This window comes from Strongylocentrotus purpuratus, unplaced genomic scaffold (genome assembly GCF_000002235.5).
Source record: "Strongylocentrotus purpuratus isolate Spur 01 unplaced genomic scaffold, Spur_5.0 spur5_scaffold_4, whole genome shotgun sequence".
Taxonomy (NCBI): Eukaryota; Metazoa; Echinodermata; class Echinoidea; order Camarodonta; family Strongylocentrotidae; genus Strongylocentrotus; species Strongylocentrotus purpuratus.
This window is the reverse complement of record NW_022145610.1, coordinates 1,080,490-1,103,641: the sequence shown is the minus strand read 5'-3', so window position 1 is coordinate 1,103,641 and position 23,152 is coordinate 1,080,490. Positions and strand designations below refer to the sequence as shown.

The 23,152-nt window shown below is 36.9% G+C and overlaps 1 protein-coding gene across 11 annotated transcripts in view; it reads left to right on the top strand.

Annotated features, from left to right (window-relative positions):
- The window catches only part of LOC580822 (spectrin alpha chain, non-erythrocytic 1), a 77,690-nt gene that overhangs the window by 51,656 nt on the left and 2,882 nt on the right, over window positions 1-23,152 (top strand). For 8 of the 11 annotated variants that reach the window (XM_030997729.1, XM_030997730.1, XM_030997728.1 and 5 more), the window contains 21 exons: window positions 3,311-3,445; window positions 4,062-4,207; window positions 4,922-5,036; window positions 6,120-6,203; window positions 8,577-8,681; window positions 9,126-9,217; window positions 10,007-10,151; window positions 10,631-10,747; window positions 11,190-11,354; window positions 11,856-12,004; window positions 12,470-12,518; window positions 12,972-13,222; window positions 13,676-13,923; window positions 15,016-16,669; window positions 17,197-17,373; window positions 17,871-17,891; window positions 19,785-19,839; window positions 20,432-20,526; window positions 21,226-21,381; window positions 21,882-22,028; window positions 22,858-23,005. In XM_030997729.1, the coding sequence (XP_030853589.1) occupies window positions 3,311-3,445; window positions 4,062-4,207; window positions 4,922-5,036; window positions 6,120-6,203; window positions 8,577-8,681; window positions 9,126-9,217; window positions 10,007-10,151; window positions 10,631-10,747; window positions 11,190-11,354; window positions 11,856-12,004; window positions 12,470-12,518; window positions 12,972-13,222; window positions 13,676-13,923; window positions 15,016-16,669; window positions 17,197-17,373; window positions 17,871-17,891; window positions 19,785-19,839; window positions 20,432-20,526; window positions 21,226-21,381; window positions 21,882-22,028; window positions 22,858-23,005 (4,254 nt within the window). The remainder of the gene's footprint in view (window positions 1-3,310; window positions 3,446-4,061; window positions 4,208-4,921; window positions 5,037-6,119; window positions 6,204-8,576; window positions 8,682-9,125; window positions 9,218-10,006; window positions 10,152-10,630; window positions 10,748-11,189; window positions 11,355-11,855; window positions 12,005-12,469; window positions 12,519-12,971; window positions 13,223-13,675; window positions 13,924-15,015; window positions 16,670-17,196; window positions 17,374-17,870; window positions 17,892-19,784; window positions 19,840-20,431; window positions 20,527-21,225; window positions 21,382-21,881; window positions 22,029-22,857; window positions 23,006-23,152) is intronic. The other 3 variants (XM_030997731.1, XM_030997734.1, XM_030997738.1) reach the window with 1 other exon arrangement.

Here is a 23,152-nt window from a genome sequence, read left to right as displayed (position 1 = left end):
CTTGCATCAGATAGCATCATCTTACACTGTGGGTGGTAGAGTCTGGTGTCGGGATGTGGTGTTTGGTGTTATCTCCTTATTAAACACCAGTGGCTCGCTCCATATTGGTGCTTAACTGTAGCGCATGGATTGCAGGTATAACAGGATGATACACTCATGGTGCTATCCTGTGAAGAATTCAAGGAAGCAAATATTCCTATTGAAAATCACACATTGTTAAACACCACACATTGTTAAACACCAGATATTACCTTTGCATAGGCAGATAAAGTCAAAACCCATTGAAACGACGGCAGAATACATCTTCATGAAAGTTATGTAATCATTATTGGCGGTGCATTCTATGATACACAGCTGGAAGTATTCTTTTAAAGGGGCAAACAAAAGATATTCATGAAGTACCTCCATCACTTTGCAGTGATTATTCTAAAATGTGTAAAACGGGATGTCTCCATATGTAAAAGATCTGTGGATATTTTGGGGTCATTTGTACAAGTACTATATCTGAAGTGGCTTGTATGCAGAGTTAAGCACCTGTAGATGTCAAATTGAGTGTTAAAGCTGGAGTTGATATTGAGTTAACACCCGACACCTGTCGCACCAGACAACAACCACCTCAAAGGCCACTATAGAGTCACACTTACCCATCTTATTATATCACTCTAGTATCACCTTGTACTAGAGACTAGTGTGTTGTAACCTGCCATGTCTTAACTTTGACATACACTGCAGGCTTTCATCAAATGTTTTTATCATTTACATGTGAATCTCACACATGAACAGCAATGAACTAACATGTTACAAAAACAATGGCTGATTCATGGAGGCTGAGTTTATTTTAGAGAAGTGTATTTTGGAAATGTTCTTGGCCAAGAAGAGTATATCTCTTTAACCCATTGAGTACAGAATGTTCTGATCCCCTAAAGGTTAATAACAGAACGTACCTGGTTCTGGTAGACAGTGGGTTACATGCTGTGTGAGTTGGATAACTTGTGCATCATATTTGAAATGCAGTAACTCACGCTGGAATGAGAACTGGTTTAATCACTTAATTAATCGTTGCTACTAACAAGGATGCGGGGTGCAGGGCGAGTGCAAATAATAAGGGGATATTTTGATTCCATAATGATTTCTGATGCCTATACTTCAAAGGAAGTATGATGTCATATTTTATCTAGAGCATATTATTTCAAATTTGAGAAGGGAGGATTTGTTTTCAATCATTGTGAAATTTAATATTTAATTTCTAAATAGTTTGTTTTATTTTAAACATTGTAAATTTAAATGCCATATAGTCATTCAATAAGGTCCTTTAAATTTAACCCATTTTGGAGATTGCGGATTAAAGGTTGATTCAGATTGGTTGATTGGTGTTTGGTCATGGAAAATTGGATTCAACTGCAAGTATTTTATTTATGCAAGACCCTAATAACTGCTTAGTTATATAAGTTATTCCATGCTGGGTGATGTCATAAATTAATAACTGCCCTTCACTGCAGCCCACCCACTGCTCAGATTACGTCAAGCAATTAGCCATTGCAGGGAAGACAGGCTTTCATGTAGGGTACAAAGGGATGGTATTGTTAGTAATTAAAAACATTTTCATTGTAGTATCAATACATTTAGATTTTATCTTGAAATCATCCTTAGGTTATCCATCAAACATTTCTTTTTCTGTTTTTTAAAAACATTAATTGAGTATTTATTTGTAGAGATAACTCCTAAGTACACTGTATTTCAGCAACATACATGTACATGTACATGTAAGTGTGAAATATCATGTATGATTTGATAACAATTTTTTTCTCTCTCTCTCTCTCCATGGAGTGGGCCAATTGCATTAACTTACATGTACACTGAGCTCATCTAACGTTAGCAGGAATTTATTTGGGGACAAATCGGGAGAATATCATGCAATCCATAATAATGTCTGAACATGTTATGAATATGAGTCTAGCCCTATGCACTGATAGATCATACCCACACCATTTCATATCCTTGTAGTTATGTTTTCATATTGAGAAGTAGGAAAGTTGATAATGTTTCATGAAACATGGGGTAATGTTGGCATAGGATAAGAAGTTCAAAAACAAATGTTCATTTGAAAACAAAAATACTTAGTCATGGGTTCTTAAACCTTCTAATTGTTTAATATCTGTCATATAATAAAGAAAACAAAATTATTGTGTTTGGACAATATCTATGTGTTTTGCTGTAAATTTAATCTTTTAATCAGCAAGCGCAATGACGAGGTTGACCTAATAATATTTATTGCAGTTTTCTATAAAATGTGTTTCTAACTGCATGCAGAAGAGAAATAATGTACCCAACATATAGACTCATTTAAGGGGACCAACATATTAATTCTTTATATCAACGAAAAGTTCTGTCTTGTTTGTACAACATAAACCATAACATGGTTATACAAATGATATTGATATTTATATTGAAAATAAAAGGAATTTTTCATAATGTATATATATAAAAAGGAAGCTAGCCAGGTTCATGAAATTATTCTCAAATCCTAAGATAGAGGATTTGTAATACAAAGGTGAAAGAAAGAAATTGAAAAGGCCTAATAAAGTTATACACACTACACAATTTTCATATTGCTTCATATCGATGCACTTGATTGTCTTGATAGGACAATGATTTACATTGTTATTGAAGATGAGGGGGGTACCGGATAAGATGAAAGAACTATTTTGCTCATTATTTGTTGGTCCCCTGAACCTGCATGCAATGTTTATTCTTCCTGATAATTAGTCTGCACCAGACTAGAAAATATTATTCCTTTCATGCTATGAGACTACATATATGTGTTGAACTCTAATTGCACATGTTTCAATAGCTGGGACTGCTGCAGCATTTTGCATAAATACTGGTATATTTTATCTGCAATATTTTAGAATCGTACTGAAGTATTATGACGAAACTGTGAATATATAATTATCTTTCAAATTAAGGATATCATATGAGAATTCTTGTACTTGTGAGCAGTGAAAGAATTCTATTCTAAAATATATATATACATTTTTTTTTTTTAATGAGTCGAACACCATTGTAATAGAGAAATGAATGAATATTTGTTTACTGAAAATCATTAACATCAGACATTTATACATGTAGTATACATCTAGAAGAAGATGATTCAACTTCATGTATCTGCATTTCTTTTAACCATTTTCCTCTAATGCCACTTTTGAATCATATCATGATATCTACTTCCGAAAATAATTGTGATCCTTACAGATTATGTATACATGTGGCAGTTTTTCATTCTTCTCAAATCGCCGTTTTATTTCCATAGCAACAAGATATTCCCATCTCTGATGATGTTAGCAAGGAATATGTGGTGGCGCTTTATGACTACACGGAGAAGAGCCCTCGTGAGGTGTCGATGAAGAAGGGTGATGTCTTGGTTCTACTCAACAGCTCAAACAAGGTTCGTGGTTCAGTGGATATACTGTAGGACTTGGCTTTTAATCAGGGGATTGTGGGTTCAAACTTCCCGTTGATTTTCATTTCAAACTAAGAATTTGCTTTCTTATGATGAGTCAGATTTCAGGACATCTGCAAACTTTTTATGCACCTTTTTAGGCCCAATTAATTTTTTTTTCTGTGAAGTATATATCTGAAGCAGAAAGAAGAATTAGTAATTTTTCATCAGGTAATAAGTTATCTGTAATGTTCATTTGATTTTAGTTGATAAAGAACAAGATACTTACAATTTCAGCTTCTGTTTGAGTCCAGCCATAATTTATTTACTGTTGAGGACTGGCATCAGTAATGTTCAGACTATATTTGAGTCCAACAATTATAATATAATCCAATTCACAGATTCCTTAGAAACATGCAAATCATTCTTCTCAATATCCCTTTGCACCTCACAAGAGTGTACTAGGTGGATAGTGCATTATAAATTATGTATTTATTATTATTTTTGATGTTGTTATTATTATTATTGTTGTTGTTGTTGTTACTCCTACTGATATTATTATTATCATCATCATCATCATTATTATTGCTGTTTTATTATTATTATTATTATTTGTTTGTAGGACTGGTGGAAGGTAGAGGTCAACGATCGTCAAGGATTCGTCCCAGCTGCTTACGTCAAGAAGATGGATGCAGCTCAATCTGCTTCTCAAGCTAATCTCATTGAAGATGCTAACATCATGAGAAGACAAGAGAACATTGAACAAGAGTGAGTAAAACATGTAGATGTTGGTTAATTAATGGAGTGTTGTTTGCAAGTCTCAAAAATAGAAAGAGGGATGGCTCTGTATTTGAGTTTGATACAAGTATCAGTTGAATTATTGAGGCATTGAGTGGGTTAAGATGGGATGCACGTGGAATGAGAAGGAAAAGCTGAAATAGACATTGGATGTTAATTGAGAGAGATTAGCGATGTCAATCAACAAGGCCCAGGGAGTCAGCAATTAATGAAAAATGAAGTAAATCACTGACTTATTTAACCTGTTTAAATAACTTTGGCTGGGATGTATGAGGAAGATGTGTCATCCCAGAAAGAATCCTATCCACCAAGATGTGAATCATTTGCTGATCTTACCTTAAAGAACTATACACCTCACCCTAGAGATATGTGTAGTTCAGATGAATGATGACCACTAGGTGAAGATGTCATATGACTAGCATGTTGTTTTCTCTCCAGATACTAAGCCCTTGTTAACAAGGCCGGTGTTGAATATGTCATCCAATCCTATCCAATCCAAAAGATATTTGATATAGCGCCTTTTCCCTGCGGTTACAAAGCGCTGCACACATTGCTCCACAATGTTTGGGCCACTTAAAAACAAAAGTTTGTCACTTCTCAGAGATCAGTCAAGTATATGTAGGCTGGCAATAAAGAATAGTATAAGATGTCATATAACTACCATTTCTGTTGTGTTCTGTCCAGATACCAAAGCCTTCTTGACAAGGCTGGTACCCGCAAGGAAGCGTTGGAGGAGTCTGTGAAGCGCCATTCCTTGGTCCGAGAGGCCAATGATCTCATCCAATGGGTGAATGACAAGGTAAGATCCTCTACCGATGTTCCCTCAGTGTTTACAACGGTCAGACTGGTCATTTTCTTACACTAGAACATATAATGGATATTCAAAGATCATAGAAGTTAGTCCATTTTCCCTCACTTTTTTTAAATTGCAGTTTATGTGGTTATCATTGGCATATTTGTTTCATTATTGACCCTTTCTCAATGTTTGATTGACCTTTGACCAAGTCGTCAAGCAGGCACTGTGCCTATTAGCATTCATTTGTCATGATTTTATTATGAGATTATGAGATTATTGTTAATGACCGATGCTTGCCATTGTCACCTTGAATTCTAAATTATGTCATTATTCATGTTATATACTCACAATACCCCATGTGAGTGATTGAGTCAATAAAACATTAAAACATGAATAATCACGTAAATAGTCATGTTGAATGTATTCATTATGAATAAAAGAGCAATGTGCTGTATCTGTACTATATGCTTTAGGGTCTTATTATGGCAGCTCAGCTACAGCCGGGGTAATAATATGATGCCTTGTATTAAAAAGAAGGTTGAGTTCTGGGAAGAGGTAAAAAATAATTTGTGAGCGTTATCATTGATATTATGCAAGGGTGGAAGAACATCAGATTAAACATGTTCCCTGAAAAGCACGGATCTTTAAATGCCTCCATATTCTAAATATGACATGAAACATCGTAAAAATCGGGGGGTAGGTTTTTTTTTGCCATGTGCTCGTGTAGTCCCATATACATCATTCTGTGTACAGTGCTTGTAACTTTGCCAAGATTTGGCCAAATTTCTTATCATTTTGATGATTCCAGAACCTTGCAATACACACAAATACTTATATACTAGATGATCAACCTTTTCTGATGGATTCCACGCCGTTTCTTTCACAATGCAATCACATAACCAGAACTCAACTTTATCTTTAAGTGCAGTATAGTATTTTCATAAAGCAGCTGCGCTATAAATGGACCTATTATTATTATATGTGCATTACTGAAAGTTTACCCATCAAGTTGATGAGTTTGAAATTCTTGGATGTTTGTTATTTTTTATGTTTCTCATCTTGGATGTTTCTTCTCTTGGTTTGCAGGCTAATGTAGTGGAGAGTGCTGAGGTAGGAGATGACTTGGAACAGGTCGAAGTCTACCAGAAGAAGTTTGATGACTTCCAAAAGGTAACTTAAATCCACTTTGCCCTATCCTGGGACCCGTTTCACAAAGCCTTTTTTCAATGACAAATGACAAAAATCAGTGACAAATCTGCTGATAACCAATCAGAAGCAAGGATTTCAGTAGCTTATAACAAAAACTGTCATTTGTCACTGATGACAAGTTTTGTGAAACGCCCCCCTGTCATTGCTACCAAATCTTCTCAATTCAAATACAGTCGAACCTGTCTGTAGCGACCGCCCAAGGGATACACAAAAGGTGGTCTTTGTAGACAGGCTCCTTTAGTACATGTTTTAATGAGAAATCATTTTTAAGGGAAACAAAAAATGCGGTCTTTGTAGACACGTCATCAGAGCAGGTTTTGACTGTATAAATGTGTAAATTAGGTTTTTAATTTTCCATACTGATGGTAGACTGCAGATTTTAATTGATAGTAATTTGAAAGGAAATGTATACAATTCGTTATAAGTTACTAGCTTACAAACTGAATTAAAGCGAACCTACACCTGATGAAGTTATACCAACTCTCTACTTGGCAATCAAAACATAAGACTCGGTGCACTAGTTGCAGTAAGCAAGTTATAACTGTAAACTGATTTAATGATAATGTAAAATGCTTCAAATTAAACAACTAGACATACTTTGACTGAGGACATTTCATGCCATGTCCGATTAAGCAAGCTGTTCACTGATGGAATTTTAAAGGACATTCTCCAAAGTGGTTTTTTGAAACTATTTATATACATAGGAGCACTCAGCAAGAGCTGACATGATTTTATTTACTAATTGTTAACTTTGAATAGAGTGCATTTAAAATGATGTTTCTGCTGCACTGTGCATATGTATAGTTTCAGATCATGACTGGCAAGCATAATAGGTTTATACAGGTAGGTCTTTGGTTGTATATCAATCATGTAGCCCCACGCATAGATTTCTGTGTAGTCATCAAGACCAAAATGGCAATGTTAACATTTGTAGATAACCTATAGATGAACATTTACATTGTTGGTTGTGTGAAGAAAAAAAATTATTAAATAAATATATATATATATATATATATCTTTAAAAAATGGCAGCATATAAGTGTTCATGTGATTGTAGCATTGTCAACAAATAGAAACAGATAGGGAAACCAATAGGAATAGACATTGAGGCCCTGTCTTACAAAGAGTTGCGATTGATCCAAATCAATCGCAAGTTTGCAGTATCCTATCTCTTGTGTTCATAGTTGTGATTAATATCAACTCTTTGTAAAGACGGGACCCTGTAGTACTTAACTGTGTAATATGAGTGGGCTGCAACATTGCAGTCTATATTCATAAATCATTGTATGCAGTGTATATTGTTTGATATTAGTTCTTAGTGCTAATTAATTCATGATACAGCACTTATACAAATTTCATTCATCATAGAATTTACCACAATATAAAAACTCTTGTTATAATAAAGTATAATTAGTACATTTTTTTGTAAATTGGTAACCCCTCTAGATTAATAAAGATTAATATCATCTGTCTGTAGCAGGTTTTATTTGGTGAGATAGGCTCCCATTAATTTTTTTAGAATCATTGAAATGACCAACAAACATCTAATTATTTGTAACACACAAAGTAGATACAATGTAAGTAGATCAATTTGGTTTGTTGTCCACTCGATATCATTGCACATCTGCATCTTAACATGGGAGAAGTAGATACATGAAGAGATAAAATGTAGCTTTTGTTTTGACCGTCATCATTAAACATTGATTCCTTTGTGAATAAGGATATACACATGCATATTAACAGTTATGTGATTATGGGCAATATTTCAATTATTTCTTTACCATTACGACTTAAAAATTATCAGCATTTGAGGTAATCGAATGGAGTTGTTTAAAATAGAGTAAGAAATATAGAAAGTAAGTTGAATTCACGTTAGGTTGATTTGTGAAAATCAGCAGTGTGTGAGGATTTGATTTGATTTTAAAGAAAATCAGCAGTGTGTGAGGATTTGATTTGATTTTAAAGAAAATCTTTTTCAATGGAATACTGAACATAAATCATTACAATACTGACACATTTTCATATCCTGTGTTTGTCCCTCTCTCATTCTCTTTTTTTTCCTTCTCTTTTTATTTATTTTTTGGTCTGTTTTCCTTTGTCTTTCTCTATCTTCTCATCTCTCTCTGTTTGTCTTTGCCCATCCTTTTGTTTCTATCATCTCTCCCTCTCCCTCTCCCTCTCCCTCCCTCCCTCCCTCTCTCTCTCTCTCTATCACTCTCTCCCTCTCTCTCCCTCTCTCTCTCCCTCTCTCTCTCCCTCTCTCCCTCTCTCTCCCTCTCCCCCTCCCCCTCTCCCTCCCTCTCTATCTCCACATCATCTAATTACTCCCCTCAGGATCTGAAAGCCAATGAGTCTCGTCTCCTTGAGATCAACATGATCCTGGAAACCCTGGATCTTGAGAAGGTACCTGAGGCAGACATCGTTGTCCAGAAAGTCAATGTAAGTAACCATCACAGTCCATCTTGTTCATTCCTCTCATTTCCTCTCTTTCCCTCCGTAGATGTAGACATAAATTTATAACTTAAGCTGACATTGTTCAAAAATTCAATAAGAGTTACTCTCCCTATCCTTACCTAGACTAGCTTTTCCTGTGGAAAATATCATGTGTTTCATAAAGAAATAAATTTCATTTACTTATTCTTTAAATCATAGAAAAATTACATCTTCTCTTGCTTATCTTGTAATTACAGATCATTTGAGGGAATAAAAACCCTGTACTTAAATTTTTACAATCCAGATTATAAATCATGCAAATTGTATATTTATTGATATCTAATCAAAGGTAGCTGAGGGATTAGCAGTACCAGGGACAGTGAGAATGCTCTTTTAACTATATGAAAGTATTGTAATTTATAACCTTTTCTTCACATTATTATTGTAAAGGATTTGAACACCGAATGGCAAGGACTGCAGAAGATGACCGATGAGCGTAGTGCAAGTCTTGGCACTGCCCATGAAGTACAGAGGTTCTTCAGGTATGCATACTCAACGGTCCTTTACAGGCATCACCAAACTGAGGACTTAGATGGTTGCCAGAAATTATGAATTCCAGTTTTCATTCGTGTAGAGTTGTTGTTTGATATGACAGCTATTTGATTACACATCAATAAAGGAGAATTGGTGAATCCAAAATAAGTCTTGAAAGTTTTAAAAGATGGTCTCGAACTGTTGGTGAAGGGACAGTGTGATTTAGGATTGATGTTTATCGGTATTTACAAGAGCTTGGGTCCCCTAATGCATACAGTATATACATTCTCCTCTAGGGTCTCAGTTTTATGAATTGCATTTATGTCATGATATGGGCCCGTTGCATAAAACTTAACTTACCATTGATGGTAACTTTGCCATCAATGGCACCGAGCATGGCAACTAGGCTCAACAGCCAATCAAAATGAAGGTTTCCATGGTAGTTACCATTGATTGCAAAGTTACCATTGATTGCAAAGTTACCATTGATTGCAAAGTTAACATTGATTGCAAAGTTACCATTGATTGCAAAGTTACCATTGATTGCAAAGTTACCATTGATTGCAAAGTTAACATTGATTGCAAAGTTACCATTGATTGCAAAGTTACCATTGATTGCAAAGTTACCATTGATTGCAAAGTTAACATTGATTGCAAAGTTACCATTGATTGCAAAGTTACCATCAATGGTAAGTTTTGTGCAACAGGGCCCTGGAAAGAATTAAGCTAATCAGTAAAGTCCTCCTTATATATTTTTGGGATGATCTTGACATCGTCTTATCCTCCTTCTATTTCAGGGATGCTGATGAAACCAAGGATTGGATTGATGATAAGAACAAGGCTCTAAACACAGAGAACTTTGGTCATGACCTGCACAGCGTTCAGGCTCTACAGCGTAAGCATCAAGGCCTGGAGAGGGATCTCAATGCTTTGGGCAAGCAGGTAACATCTTCCACTTTTTCAAGCTGTAATTATTCTTGATAACCACTGATGAATTATATAAGAGGGACCATTACACATAATGCGAATCTTCAAATAATCACATGTAGCTATGCTTTAGTCAGACTATTCATTGAGCTTTGGAATTGTGTAATTATAATCCTTTTTCAGATTCATCTGTAAAAAAAAAGTATTATTTTGTTCAGTAAATCAGTGACACCCCTGTGAAGCCACTTTGAGAAGTAACATTGTACTCTACTTCTCAAAATGGATTACATTTGCAGGAAACAACTGCCTCTACTGCCAAAACTAAGGCGCCCTAATGATGTTATTAAAACAACTTGAAAACAAATCAAACTTAAGCTTGTATCTTGGCAAGTGCAAATTAAAGAAATATAGCTTCTTATTCAATTATCTTGTGATCAGTTTCATTTTAAAGTATGATGAGGTACATATTTTACTCTAATGTCTGTATCCCTCAGGTTCAAACTCTTGATGAGACTGCTGACCGACTGGTACAGACCCATCCCGATCAAGAGGAACCAATCGTTGCTAAGAGAGCAGAGATTGATGAAGCATGGAACACCCTCCAAGATAGGGTAAGCTGAAACCCCTAGTTTGGTTATAATGGAAGGACCCATGCACATGGCATCCCATATGATTAGGACTATTCCTTTTTCCAGAATGGGTTTGAGTGTATCTCCTGTCTTATGAAGGGATTAGGAACGGTGCATTATTTGAAAAATTATACTGAAATCTGCAATGGCAACTAGAGGAGATTGAAGTAATAAGTCCTAGTTAGAAAATGAAACATGAAAACAAGAGGCCAAACCTATTGACTTTGAACACAAGCAGACGTAAATGTATTTATATTTTACAGCGTTTAAAAGGTTAACTATGATAACTAACATTTTGGTAGTTTTGTTTATGGGAAAGAAAAATTATGCAATCTCAGACCAATGGCATCAGTAACAATTCACAATTTAAGTCCAAGCTCTCATTAGAAAGATAATGACTCTGGTTTGAATGTTTTGCTGACAGGCCAATGCCCGCAAGGACAAGCTGATGGACTCATACGACCTGCAACGTTTCTTGAGTGACTTCCGTGATCTCATGTCGTGGACCAATGGTATGAAGACATTGGTTGCCAGTGACGAGCTCGCTAAGGATGTGACTGGAGCAGAGGCTCTGCTAGAGCGCCATCAGGTTAGCAAACAAAGAAATTATAATAATGATCAACTTAGCAAGCAAAAGAAGATCAAGTCATGCATCAGTATTCATCTCTGGGCCATGTCTTATAAACAATTGCGATTAATCGCAACTTATTTGCTATTGATATCAATGGCAACTATGTACTATGAAAGGGGACTGCAAATTTGCGATTGATTGGAGGACTTACGATTGATTCAGATCAATAGCAACTCGTTATAAGACAGAGCCCAGAAGTGAAGATGATGTCTCCAGTTTTAAAGCTGGAATGAATTCTTGATATCAAACAATATATGAAGGAATAGAGATTAACTCTTGCGAGCTAATTATAAACCACTTGTTTTATTTGTTCTTCATTGTTGAATAAGATAGTGCTTTAGCTTTTTCTACTAAATACTGGTCCATGTCATTTGTCAAACTTTCAGTGGGAAGACAAATGCTATTTTCACTGTATGTTAAGGTCTTTCAATGTTGAGAATTTTAATATTTTGATTTTAGGAACTTCACACTGAGATGGAGGCCAAGGCTGGAACATTCCAAGCTTTTGAAGCCTTCGGTCAAGAGTTGATCAAGAATGACCACTACGCTGCTCCAGAGGTCCAAGAGAAACTAGACATCCTCGTCAAGGAACGAGAAGACCTTGAAGTGTAAGTCTCACAGATAGCTTGAATTTATCATACTACTAGTACTACCATACTATCATGAATATTTAATATCAGTTCAGTTTAGTTTATTCATTTCCATAAAAAATCATTTTACAAGAACACATACATTTGCAAATAGTACTGTAAATAACATAAAAATCTTTCACCAGAATATACATAAGTACATTAAAATATTAAACAATAATGGAAAAAGGGAAGTTATAAAAACCTGTTTGTCAAGATAAATCTCCCCCAAATTATATGTACTCTATATTGATTTGTAATACATCCAGTCATTTCATCAGCTTTGTTTGTATTACAAATGTTTCAGACACCTTACAAGGTTCAGAATTTGCATTGCACATGTATCAGTTAACTCTTTTTTAACCAAGAGTCTGTACTTCATATATATTTCAGCCATGTGGATTATTTATTTTTCCCTACTTTTATTTTGTATTTCTCATAAAGGTCATGGAATGACCGCAGACACAAGCTTGACCAATGCTTGGAGCTACAGGTTAGTATTGGTTTATGGTTTATGAAAATATGCTTTTATATTACATCTATTTTACTGTGATTATTAAGACACTTTAAAATGATTCATGTAGATAAGTTTCATATTATACTTATTCTTGGGAACCTACAAAAAACAAACTATGCTTTCCAAAAAAATAACATAAACATTACACACTAAATAAAGGAAAACAGGAAGAAGAAAACAGAAAGAGAGGGAGAGAGAGAGAGAGAGAGAGAGAGAGGAAGAGAGGGGGTGGGGGGGGGGGGTAAGTGCAAGAGGAATGTAAGTGATTGAGTTCAGTTTCAAATGAAGTAAAATTTGAAAGTCCAGATTGTAAATTTTCTAAAAGAAATGCTAAATTACCAATTTCAGTTAATATACAATACATGAAATACAAGTAGCTTTTTAGTGTGGATCCAACTAACATCCTATTCTTTCTGTTTTGGTGTCTAGTTATTCCTGCGTGATTGTGAGCAAGCCGAGGCATGGATGGGTGCAAGGGAAGCGTTCCTGGCCAGTGAAGGGTTGACCGACTCACTGGACAGCGTAGAATCACTCATCAAGAAACATGAAGACTTTGATAAGGCTCTGTCCATTCAGGAACAGAAGATCAATGCCATCAATTCCTTTGCTGAACAGCTGGTCAGCAATGACCACTACGATGGACCTGCCATCGGTACCAAACGAGACCAGGTCTTGGAACGGTAGGTCATGTTTAGATCCTTGGCTTCCTGGTAATTTTCTCTATCCAGAACCCATTTTTAAATTTTTATTGTATGTACTTCTACTGATGTGCATTATACATATAAGCAAATATATAAACAATACAAGGAATATGGAGGAGCCAGCAGAGGCCATTGGCCTTTCAAAGGCTGGGCTCCAATGGCCGCAGATAATTATACAAAGTAAAGAGAAAAGAAAGAGTGGGTAGTACATAAACAAGGGTGTACACGCTAATTAAACATAAGATTCCTTCATTCCTTCATTAAATGATGTTTGTATTTTCGTTCGAATGAGGCAAGAGATGGGCACATTTTTATATCAGTAGGTATTGCATTCCAAGTAATCACTCCAGAATATCATATGTTTGTGTAAAGTTTGAAGTAGAGACAAATAAATAAATGTTACCCCCTTTCTTTTGTGATGGTGTATTGCAGCTGGCATTCGCTGAAGGACGCTCTGATTGAGAAGCGTTCCAAGCTTGGTGAATCCCACACCCTTCAGCAGTTCAGCCGAGATGCTGATGAAGTAGAAGCATGGATCTCTGAGAAGATCCAGGTCGCTACCGATGAATCTTACCTTGACCCAAGCAACATCCAGAGCAAGCATCAGAAACATCAAGCCTTTGAGGCCGAGGTCGCTGCTAATGCTGAGAGGATACAAGCAATCATGGCCGTCGGACAGAGTAAGTCACATTCTTCTACATCAGAGCCATCTATACACAGAGTTTGGCCAACCCGGTTCGAGTTGGACACAATATGGTGACTACTGCTTTGTTGGGCAAGCACAAAACAAAAGAATATACGCCATGTTGTGACCCAGTGAAACCAAGTTGGCCGAACTCTGTATATAGATGGCTCTGTTCTACATACAACTACACTGCCCTCTTTTTATGCCCACGTCCCTGTTATCCACTCATTTATGTAATTTAACATTCAACAAGATTGAAGATTCAAGATATTTTATTTAACCATAATCATGAAAACATGAAGTAATAACACAAGAAACATTTGGAGCATAGTATGGACCAGTAGAAAAATCCAAGTTGCTTGTAAGGATGACCCTTAATACAAACCCACACAAATTACAAATACCAAGAGTGAAACAACAAAAACAATCAAATATAAATTAATCAATGATAGAACAAATGATTAATTATAGTCAACTTTTTTTTAGGGGAAGGCATCACATCAAGTTAATTGACATGGTAACATCCTCTGTGAGTGAATCGCAAGGGTAACTCAAGATAACATAGTTCCTCTCATGCTGCTGTCTATTCAAGTCATAATTTGGACAAATATGCCAAAAACCATGCTGAAGTATCTATATAAACTTGGTGAAAATGCAAAAGAAAGTGTTGTTGAGTATGAATCATGGCTTGTCATGAGGAAGTGTTCAACTAGGAGCTTCTAGCGCTATAATCAGTCATATCCTCTCCCTTCTACCCTGCCATGCCCTGCCCTGCTAGCCAGACAGACTAAAACTCCCTAGCGTTTTAAGGGATCGTTCATGTGTGTGTTTGCTACAAGAATGCTCTGCTTGTGATTTGTGATTGTTTGTTGATGTCAGTGTGAATCAAATAGAGTTAAGTAAGTATTTATATAATTCATAATTCTTTCTGTTTGTACTTCCTATAGTTTTCATAATTGTTTGTTAAGCAGAAAACACTGCTCTGTGATTCTTTGCTGTCATGTGTATTCATGTGTAGCTGAAGACAGCGCTGACTAGGTATTGTGAATATGGTAATTTTTTTAACTTGTTAAATATTATTTTTCAGGATTGATTGATGCCAACCAGTGTGGAGGTACTGAGGATGCTGTACAGGCACGCATCGTAGGCATCGGTGATCAGTGGGAGTACCTCGTCCAACGATCAGCCGAGAAATCTCTGAAGCTGAAGGAAGCCAACAAGCAACAGACCTTCCACATCAGTGTCAAAGACATCAACTTCTGGCTTGGTGAGATGGAGAATGCCTTGGCTTCTGAGGATGTTGGTCGTGATTTGGCATCCGTTACCAACCTGATTAAGAAGCACCAGCTCCTGGAGGATGACATCGCTGCCCATGAAGACCGGATCCAGGTCCTCAACAAACAGGCAGATTCCTTCATCGAGGCTGGCCACTTTGATCCTGAAAACATGCGTCAGACCAAGGAGAACATCAACCAGAGGTATGAGCGCATCAAGGACCTGACTGTCGACCGTCGCGGAAAGCTGAACGAATCACACCGCGTCTATCAGTTCTTCCGCGATATTGATGATGAAGAGTCGTGGATCAAGGAGAAGAGCCTTTTGACTAGCTCCGATGACTACGGCCGTGAACTGACAGGCGTGCAGAATCTACGCAAGAAGCACAAGCGACTGGAGACAGAGATTGTCAGCCATGAGCCTGCCATCCAGGCTGTCCAAGATGCAGGCCAATCCTTGATGCAGGATGTTGCTCTCAACCAAGAAGGAGTCCAGCAACGCTTGGATCAACTTGCCAGTAACTGGGAAGAGCTAAAGCAGCTGGCTAACAACCGTGGCAGTAAGCTGGATGAATCTTTAACCTACCAAGAGTTCCTTGCAGGCATTGAGGAGGAAGAAGCCTGGTTCAATGAGAGGATGAGCCTCCTGTGCAGTGAGGACTATGGCGATACCCTTGCAGCTGTTCAAGGTCTTCTCAAGAAGCACAAGGCCTTTGAGACGGACTTCACTGTCCATCGTGATAGGGTCACTGACATCAAGGCCCAAGGAGAAACGCTCATTGAAGCTGGCAACCACAACTCTGAGGCCATCTCCCAACGTAATGAGTCACTCCAGCGCAAGCTCCAGGAGCTGCAAGAGGCTGCTGCCCGCCGCAAAGCCAATCTAGATGACAATTCTGCTTTCCTGCAGTTCATCTGGAAGGCTGATGTTGTCGAGTCCTGGATTGGTGAGAAGGAGAGCTTTGCTCGCTCTGATGATTACGGTCGTGACCTTTCAACCGTCCAGACTCTTCTTACCAAACAAGAGACCTTTGATGCTGGTCTTAATGCCTTTGAGAAGGAAGGTATCCATGCCATCACCACTCTCAAGATCAAACTGGTCACAGCTAACCACGCCCAAACACCAGCCATCCAACAACGTCATGCCAACCTGATCGCCCGATGGGAGAAGCTCCTCTCGGACTCCAACAACCGACGTCAACGTCTCTTGCGCGCCCAGGAGCAGTACCGTGAAGTGGAGGATCTCTTCCTGCTCTTCGCTAAGAAGGCTTCTGCTTTCAACTCGTGGTTTGAGAATGCAGAGGAGGACCTGACTGACCCGGTCCGATGTAACTCGGTCGAGGAGATTCAGGCTTTGAAGGAAGCTCACGAAGCCTTCACTGCGTCCCTCAGCAGTGCACAGAATGACCTGAAACAACTAGCAGCACTCGACAAGCAGATCAAAAGCTACAATGTCTCATCCAACCCGTAAGTACTCTCAGGATTTGATCATATGAAAGACACATACACTGATATTTATTTATCCGCACAGGTTGGTTATTTGGACAGATCATGTCAATAGTAAATAAATCTAATTTGCATGCAAGAGTTCAATAGTCTTTTTTATATAAAAAGTATGTGTATGGATGGTGAAGATACACTGTAATTACTAGTCTTCCTTGATGTAAACTTTCGGTCAAATATAACAGCAAATATAACAGCTTAAGTGCCCAAAAATACAACCAGCCATCCTACCACTTTTTAATCAGTATTACATTGCTTTTGTACTATTTAGACAGACTCACTTTAATAGAAACATTGATATTTTATTTCAAAGTTACACTTAAATTTTTAGTGAATGCTCATACTGCACATATAGCTTTAACCATTGATATATTTGCAGTATGAATTTCATGTCCTATTTTAACCCATAACAGCAAATCTCTATGAGACTATTGTTTTGTGTTTACAGGACAATTTCAGTTTTTCTCTTTCCATTTCGATGTTTTTTGTAGGTATACTTGGTTTACGATGGAGGCTCTCGAGGAGACATGGAGGAACCTTCAGAAGATCATCAAGGAACGAGAGGTGGAGCTCAACCGTGAGATGGAGAGACAAGAGGAGAACGATAAGCTCAGGAAACGCTTTGCTCAACAAGCTAACTCCTTCTATCAATGGATCACAGAGACAAGGTATGCATGTAACATATCTCATTCTTATCACCTGTCTACCAGGGCAATACAGATTTAGTCATCCCCATATTCTTTTTATATTTTGACATGTATGAATTTCCCTCCAAAGTGTTTATTAGCAGTATCATATTAAAATACATGCAGTTATTTTCTTTGCACAAACTGATTCATGTGCAATCTCTTCAAATGTTTCTTTTTATGAAAAATGGATGTAAGTATATTGTTTTATTTATCAGCATTATGTTTTACTTGTAGCCTTTTGTTCAATGTGAAAGAATTGTGATTTTGATTTTATTTTTCTATGAATAATTTCAAATGATCTTTTGTTATCATCAAGTAAATGTCTTTTGATTTCAAGTCTTCTTTTCATTCAATGATAACATTTCACTTTGTTCTCTCTCATCTCATGGTGGTGGTGGGTTTTGCTCTTAATATCTACGATCATCGTCTCTCTTCTCTTCTCTTCCGGGATTCTCTCAAAACAATACAAACTGCAGCAAGGAAATCATCTTTGGGCGGTTAATATCTTTCCCTCCAAATCTTTTGCACCGTTCTTGCATCTTGTTTTGCACCAAGCCTGTCCTTTGTTTCTTAGATAAGACTCTAGGTTACTTGATTTGTTCCCCTCCTTATGGTAGATGATAATCATTCATTTCTTGGAACCTAATGTGAACGGCATACAGTGGGGCTTTAACAACATGCTTTAATGTCCAGCTTTCTTAACCTAGTCGTTAGGAGTTTGATGTCCAATTTACATTTGTTTTATGGCATTCCCACCTTAGGATTTGAGCATTAAGTTAGTTCAATCTCATCTCTTGCATGTTTGAAAGTTAAAAAGTTCACTCCTTTGACATGTTTTGTTCGATTGAAAACTGAACGTATTCTGATCGCTAAATGAGTTCACTGAGTAAAATGTAGTTAACACCTTAGATTTTCCAGCCATTAAAATGAAATAACATAGACAGCTTGGATATCTCTGTTCTTAGATTCAAATTTGGTTAGTTTTGATCCCATTTCAGTTTAGATTTTGCTGGTACAGTGTGACACTGGATGACATGCTTGTTGAATACCTGCCCTGAAATCCTAGATCTTTGTTTTCACAATTATGTTTAGAGATTCTGTACTAAAGCACGACCTGCATGCAGATCCTTTTTGACATAAGAATATTTGTTTTTTTATCCAATTCTACCTGCTTAATAAGAGCCATATAGTATCAGACCTTTATTCTTAAATCGTAGTTCCCCATGCTGTTTGTTTATTGCTTTTGTGAAATTATTTTTAAGTTGTATTTCAGTTGCATTCCAATTGCATTTCAGCTTCCTCTTTCCTAGGTTTCAGCTACATTAAAGCCTCCTGTGTCCCCTTCTTCTTGTTATTATATTTTTGCTTTGGATTTTAACTGCTTTTAGTATTTTGTTTGCAAATATCCTGCCTGCATGTGCATAGATGAATGATAGTGCACAATTTGTTCCCCACCAAATGTTTCATTTCCTCCTCGTGTCTCTAACTCTACAGACGTCCTACTCTAAAACACTACAGAACCTTGCCTGTCTGCCTGCCTGAGATAACAACCATTAATACACAACTAACTCTGTCACTTTGTACTTTAGGGATCAATCGCCTGTGATGCTGAGAATAACCATGGCAACTGATCAATCAATCGTATGGATCACCCACATCTAACATGACTAATGTGTATAATATTCATTTATAGCTGGTACCAGAGCTTAGCTAGTAGGTCCACATTAACATTGTCATTCGGTGTTGATTATACATTAATTCCCTCCTGCGAGTACTCTTAATCATCAATGCCACAGATATTTGGTTTGGTTCAGAATGCATTTTTTTTGTTATTTTGTTTCTTGTTACAGTTACAGATGAATCTAACTAACTCATTCACATCATTATCTCTTCAAATGTTGTCTTTGTTTTGGTTTGGTTTTAACCAAAGGTTGATTCAACTTGGATTTGCTAACAGCTGTTTTATTTGATTTCTGTTTCTGTATGCCTACTTTTCTTTACAAGTGCATCGTAAATAGAAACAAAAATAGCAAAGGATTGTGATATATGATCAAGAATTGACAATATTAAGCAAATTACTGTGCTTAGTGATATATTGAACATGCTTAAAGTAGATATAAACATAATCACTTTTTTTGTGATGAGAGCTAGCAATAGCATTCATTGCATTTGATAAATTTTATTTTAGGAACTAATAAACACAAATGTAGAATTACATGCATTATTTATACTACATGTATATTATTTGTACTGAAATCGAGGCATACAGATGGTGAATGAATTTGACTGCATGTGATAATATGCACAGGTCTGCAATGGCATGTGAATGACATACTGAACAGACTGGTGTATGAACCCATCTTATGACTATCTCATCCTTTGTTTTACAGGGCTGCTATGGTGGAGGAATCTGGAAACTTGGAGACCCAGCTGGAATGCCTCAAGGTATGGTGACATGAGCAACAGGGGGGGGGGGGGGGGGGGGACTTATTACACTGATGCATTGTATATTATAAAACAATATTGACTGGCTCCTTGAAGAGGTTCATCTGATTGGTAGTAATCCCAGAAATTGAATTTTCATAGCTTCACAACCAACCATGTTGACTGGTGTGGTAAATCGATATCAGTATGACTTTGAGAATCTGGGTTGGAAGTATGAGGGCATTTTATATCTATCAACGTACATCATTTGACTTTATACACAGTAATGTTTACAGTTTTACATGTTTTTACTGCTTAGCTGTTTTCTACAAGTTATTTAAAGATACTTTTTTAACGAATTTGGTATAAGTTTCAAGTTATTAATCTCTATCTCAATCTCTATAGGAGATGACATGTTTATATGCTTGCAATGTTCACGATGAGTTAATAATAAATGATAATAATGGTTGTTTTATAGCAAGGTGCTCTAATATTACCCCAGTTCTGCTAGAACAAAAGTTCTGGTGACTCAACGACTGAGAAAGGAAATACTGCGGGTTGAATTTGAATCGGATGTTGAACGAAACTAATCTACCGTTTTATCTCTGTGTAGGCTAAGATCAATGAAGTACGCGCTCAGAAGAGTACGCTCAAGAAGATAGAGGATCTAGGAGCTAAGATGGAGGAACGTCTCATCCTGGACAATCGGTAAGATCAAAGTGCTTTGGTTTGAAGAATAAGAAGAAGTAGGATAGTTAGTGGTATGATGTTACCTCATTGTGTCTTCCATCATTACGTAATACTTCTTTGCAATTCCTAAGAATTTATGTCACTATTTAGCGTTATGACTGATTTTCTTTCAATATCACTGCAAGTCCTGTTTCGATAACATCTTTACCATTGTACTTATCAAAGTGAGTGGTCTAAAACCATAGTGGGCTAGATGTTTAAGCGATATTTTGGGATGTTCAAAAGTCTGCACCATACGTGGTAAGAGAAGTGGTCCACATACACGTAGATATTATCATCGTGATAGAATATTTTTTCTATTGATACTAATATACATATGATCAATGTTTCCAAGTGCATTAATGCAAGTGCTCAAGTCACAACAGATAATAAAAAAGGGTTTTTTCTTTGTTCATTATCCAGCTCATTGTGCCGTTACCAGTTAGATTACCTACATTTTAGAACCCTTGTTATAATAAGTGTTAGTGAATGATGCCATAAAAATGATTGGTGACTCTTTCATTACTGGCATGGTGGCAGCAGTAGGATATGAATCCATGTGAGTGAATGGTGCCATAGAAATGATTGGTGACTCTTTCATTACTGACATGGTGGCAGCAGTGGGATATGAATCCATGTTATAATAAGTGTTATCTCTTGTGTTTTCTTGCTGTTTAGTTACACCGAGCATTCAACCGTTGGACTAGCCCAGCAATGGGACCAGCTGGACCAGCTTGGTATGCGTATGACACACAACCTAGAACAACAGATCCAGGCTAGGAACACTACAGGAGTCAGTGAAGAATCACTCAAAGAATTCAGCATGATGTTCAAGTAAGTCTGTCCTCTCATTGCTTTACTGGCTTAAGAAGTAGCATTTGAAAGAAATCATGAGGCTTAACATTCAAGAAAATAGGACTATATCATTAACGCATTTAGTTTGTGCATGTTCTTACTTTAAAATATACTTCAGGGTGAGAGATTGAATGTACTTTTTTTGACATCATTATTGTGAATACGAGATATACTGTTCCATTTTGTTCATTTCTGACAATGTTGGAACAGTGAACAAAATACGTGAAATTAGTGAGCTATTTAGCTTTGGTAAGAGTCCTGGAGGAAAATGTGCCTGTATAAACATAAAATACATGAATGTTGTTGCAATAAGATGCACATTTCTTACAGTAATCCACAAAATGGCTCCTGTTAATTGAAAAAAGGGAGTTTACACTGTGAGGGATAGTATGCTATGTGAAGTAGTAAGGAATAGCATTGCTCAATGTGTGAATCGTAAGCAATGAACTCATGCTTGTTATCTGTTTATTACCTTGTAGGCATTTCGACAAGGACAAGTCTGGCAAGCTGGACCATACCGAGTTCAAGTCTTGTCTGAGATCCTTGGGTTATGATCTACCCATGGTGGAAGAAGGCCAGGATGAACCAGTCTTCCTCTCTATACTCGACGTCGTTGATCCTAACCGGTGAGTCTCCTAACATGATGCACCGAGGATGTGGTGTTTCATGAAGCTGTGCGTAAAGTTACGAATGACTTTACAAGTGATTTGAATATGAAGAGCCAAATGGAATGCCCAAAGTTTTTCCTGACATTTTAACAAAATGTGACTGTATTTCCTATTATCTCAATTAAATTGTAGCCAAAAATACACTTCGCATTGATATATTTTGTTAATAATGATGAGGTTAATCTACGTATGCATATTTAAACTTTAGCTTATGCAATAAAAGGATTTGAAAATCCCATTTAGCTCATTATATTCAAGTCATTCGTAAAGTCATGCCTAACTTTACGCACAGCTTTATGAAACACCCCCAGGATATGCTTTAAATTAACCCTAGAGGGGAGTTTGTGGAAGTCATCAGCCCAGTGTTCGCTTTTGTTTTCTGTAGGATAGAATAGAATAGAAGCTATGGTTGTCCTTTTGACAGCTGTAGCATCATACATTGAGTTGATTTGGGATGAGGTGCATTTCAAAACAAATGGCCTTCCCTGAATAAATATTTGCTTAACTTGTTTACTCAAATTTGTTAAGTTCAGTGTTAAATGCAGAGCTTTTTGTTGGGAAACAGATTCTAATTGCATGAAGTAACATGATGACTTTGGTACAGGAAACAAATACTAGAGCAATATTCTTCAGCTGTTACTGGCACGAAAATCTGGATGTGATCTTTAACAGCAAAGAGACTATATGATATATGGATGAATGTTTGATATTTATGGTATCATTATCAATCCTGTAACAACCACAAATACTCAAGAATTCCTGTTTTTTTCTTCTTTCTCCTTGACAGTGATGGCTTTGTAAGTCTCCAGGAGTACATGTCGTTCATGATCAGTCGAGAGACGGAGAATGTTCAATCTAAGGACGAGATTGAGAATGCTTTCCGGGCGCTCAGTGCCGAGGGCAAGCCCTACGTTACCAAGCAAGAACTCTATGCCGTAAGTAGCAAGCACTGCCCCAAGTAATATTTAAGATTAGTAGTAGTAGTAGTATTGGTTATTTACCTGACTGCTAAGAAAGCATAAATGCCTGTTAGTAAGCGGCCAGAGGACCAACAGCTTTAGGTCCTCTCTGAGGGATTATGG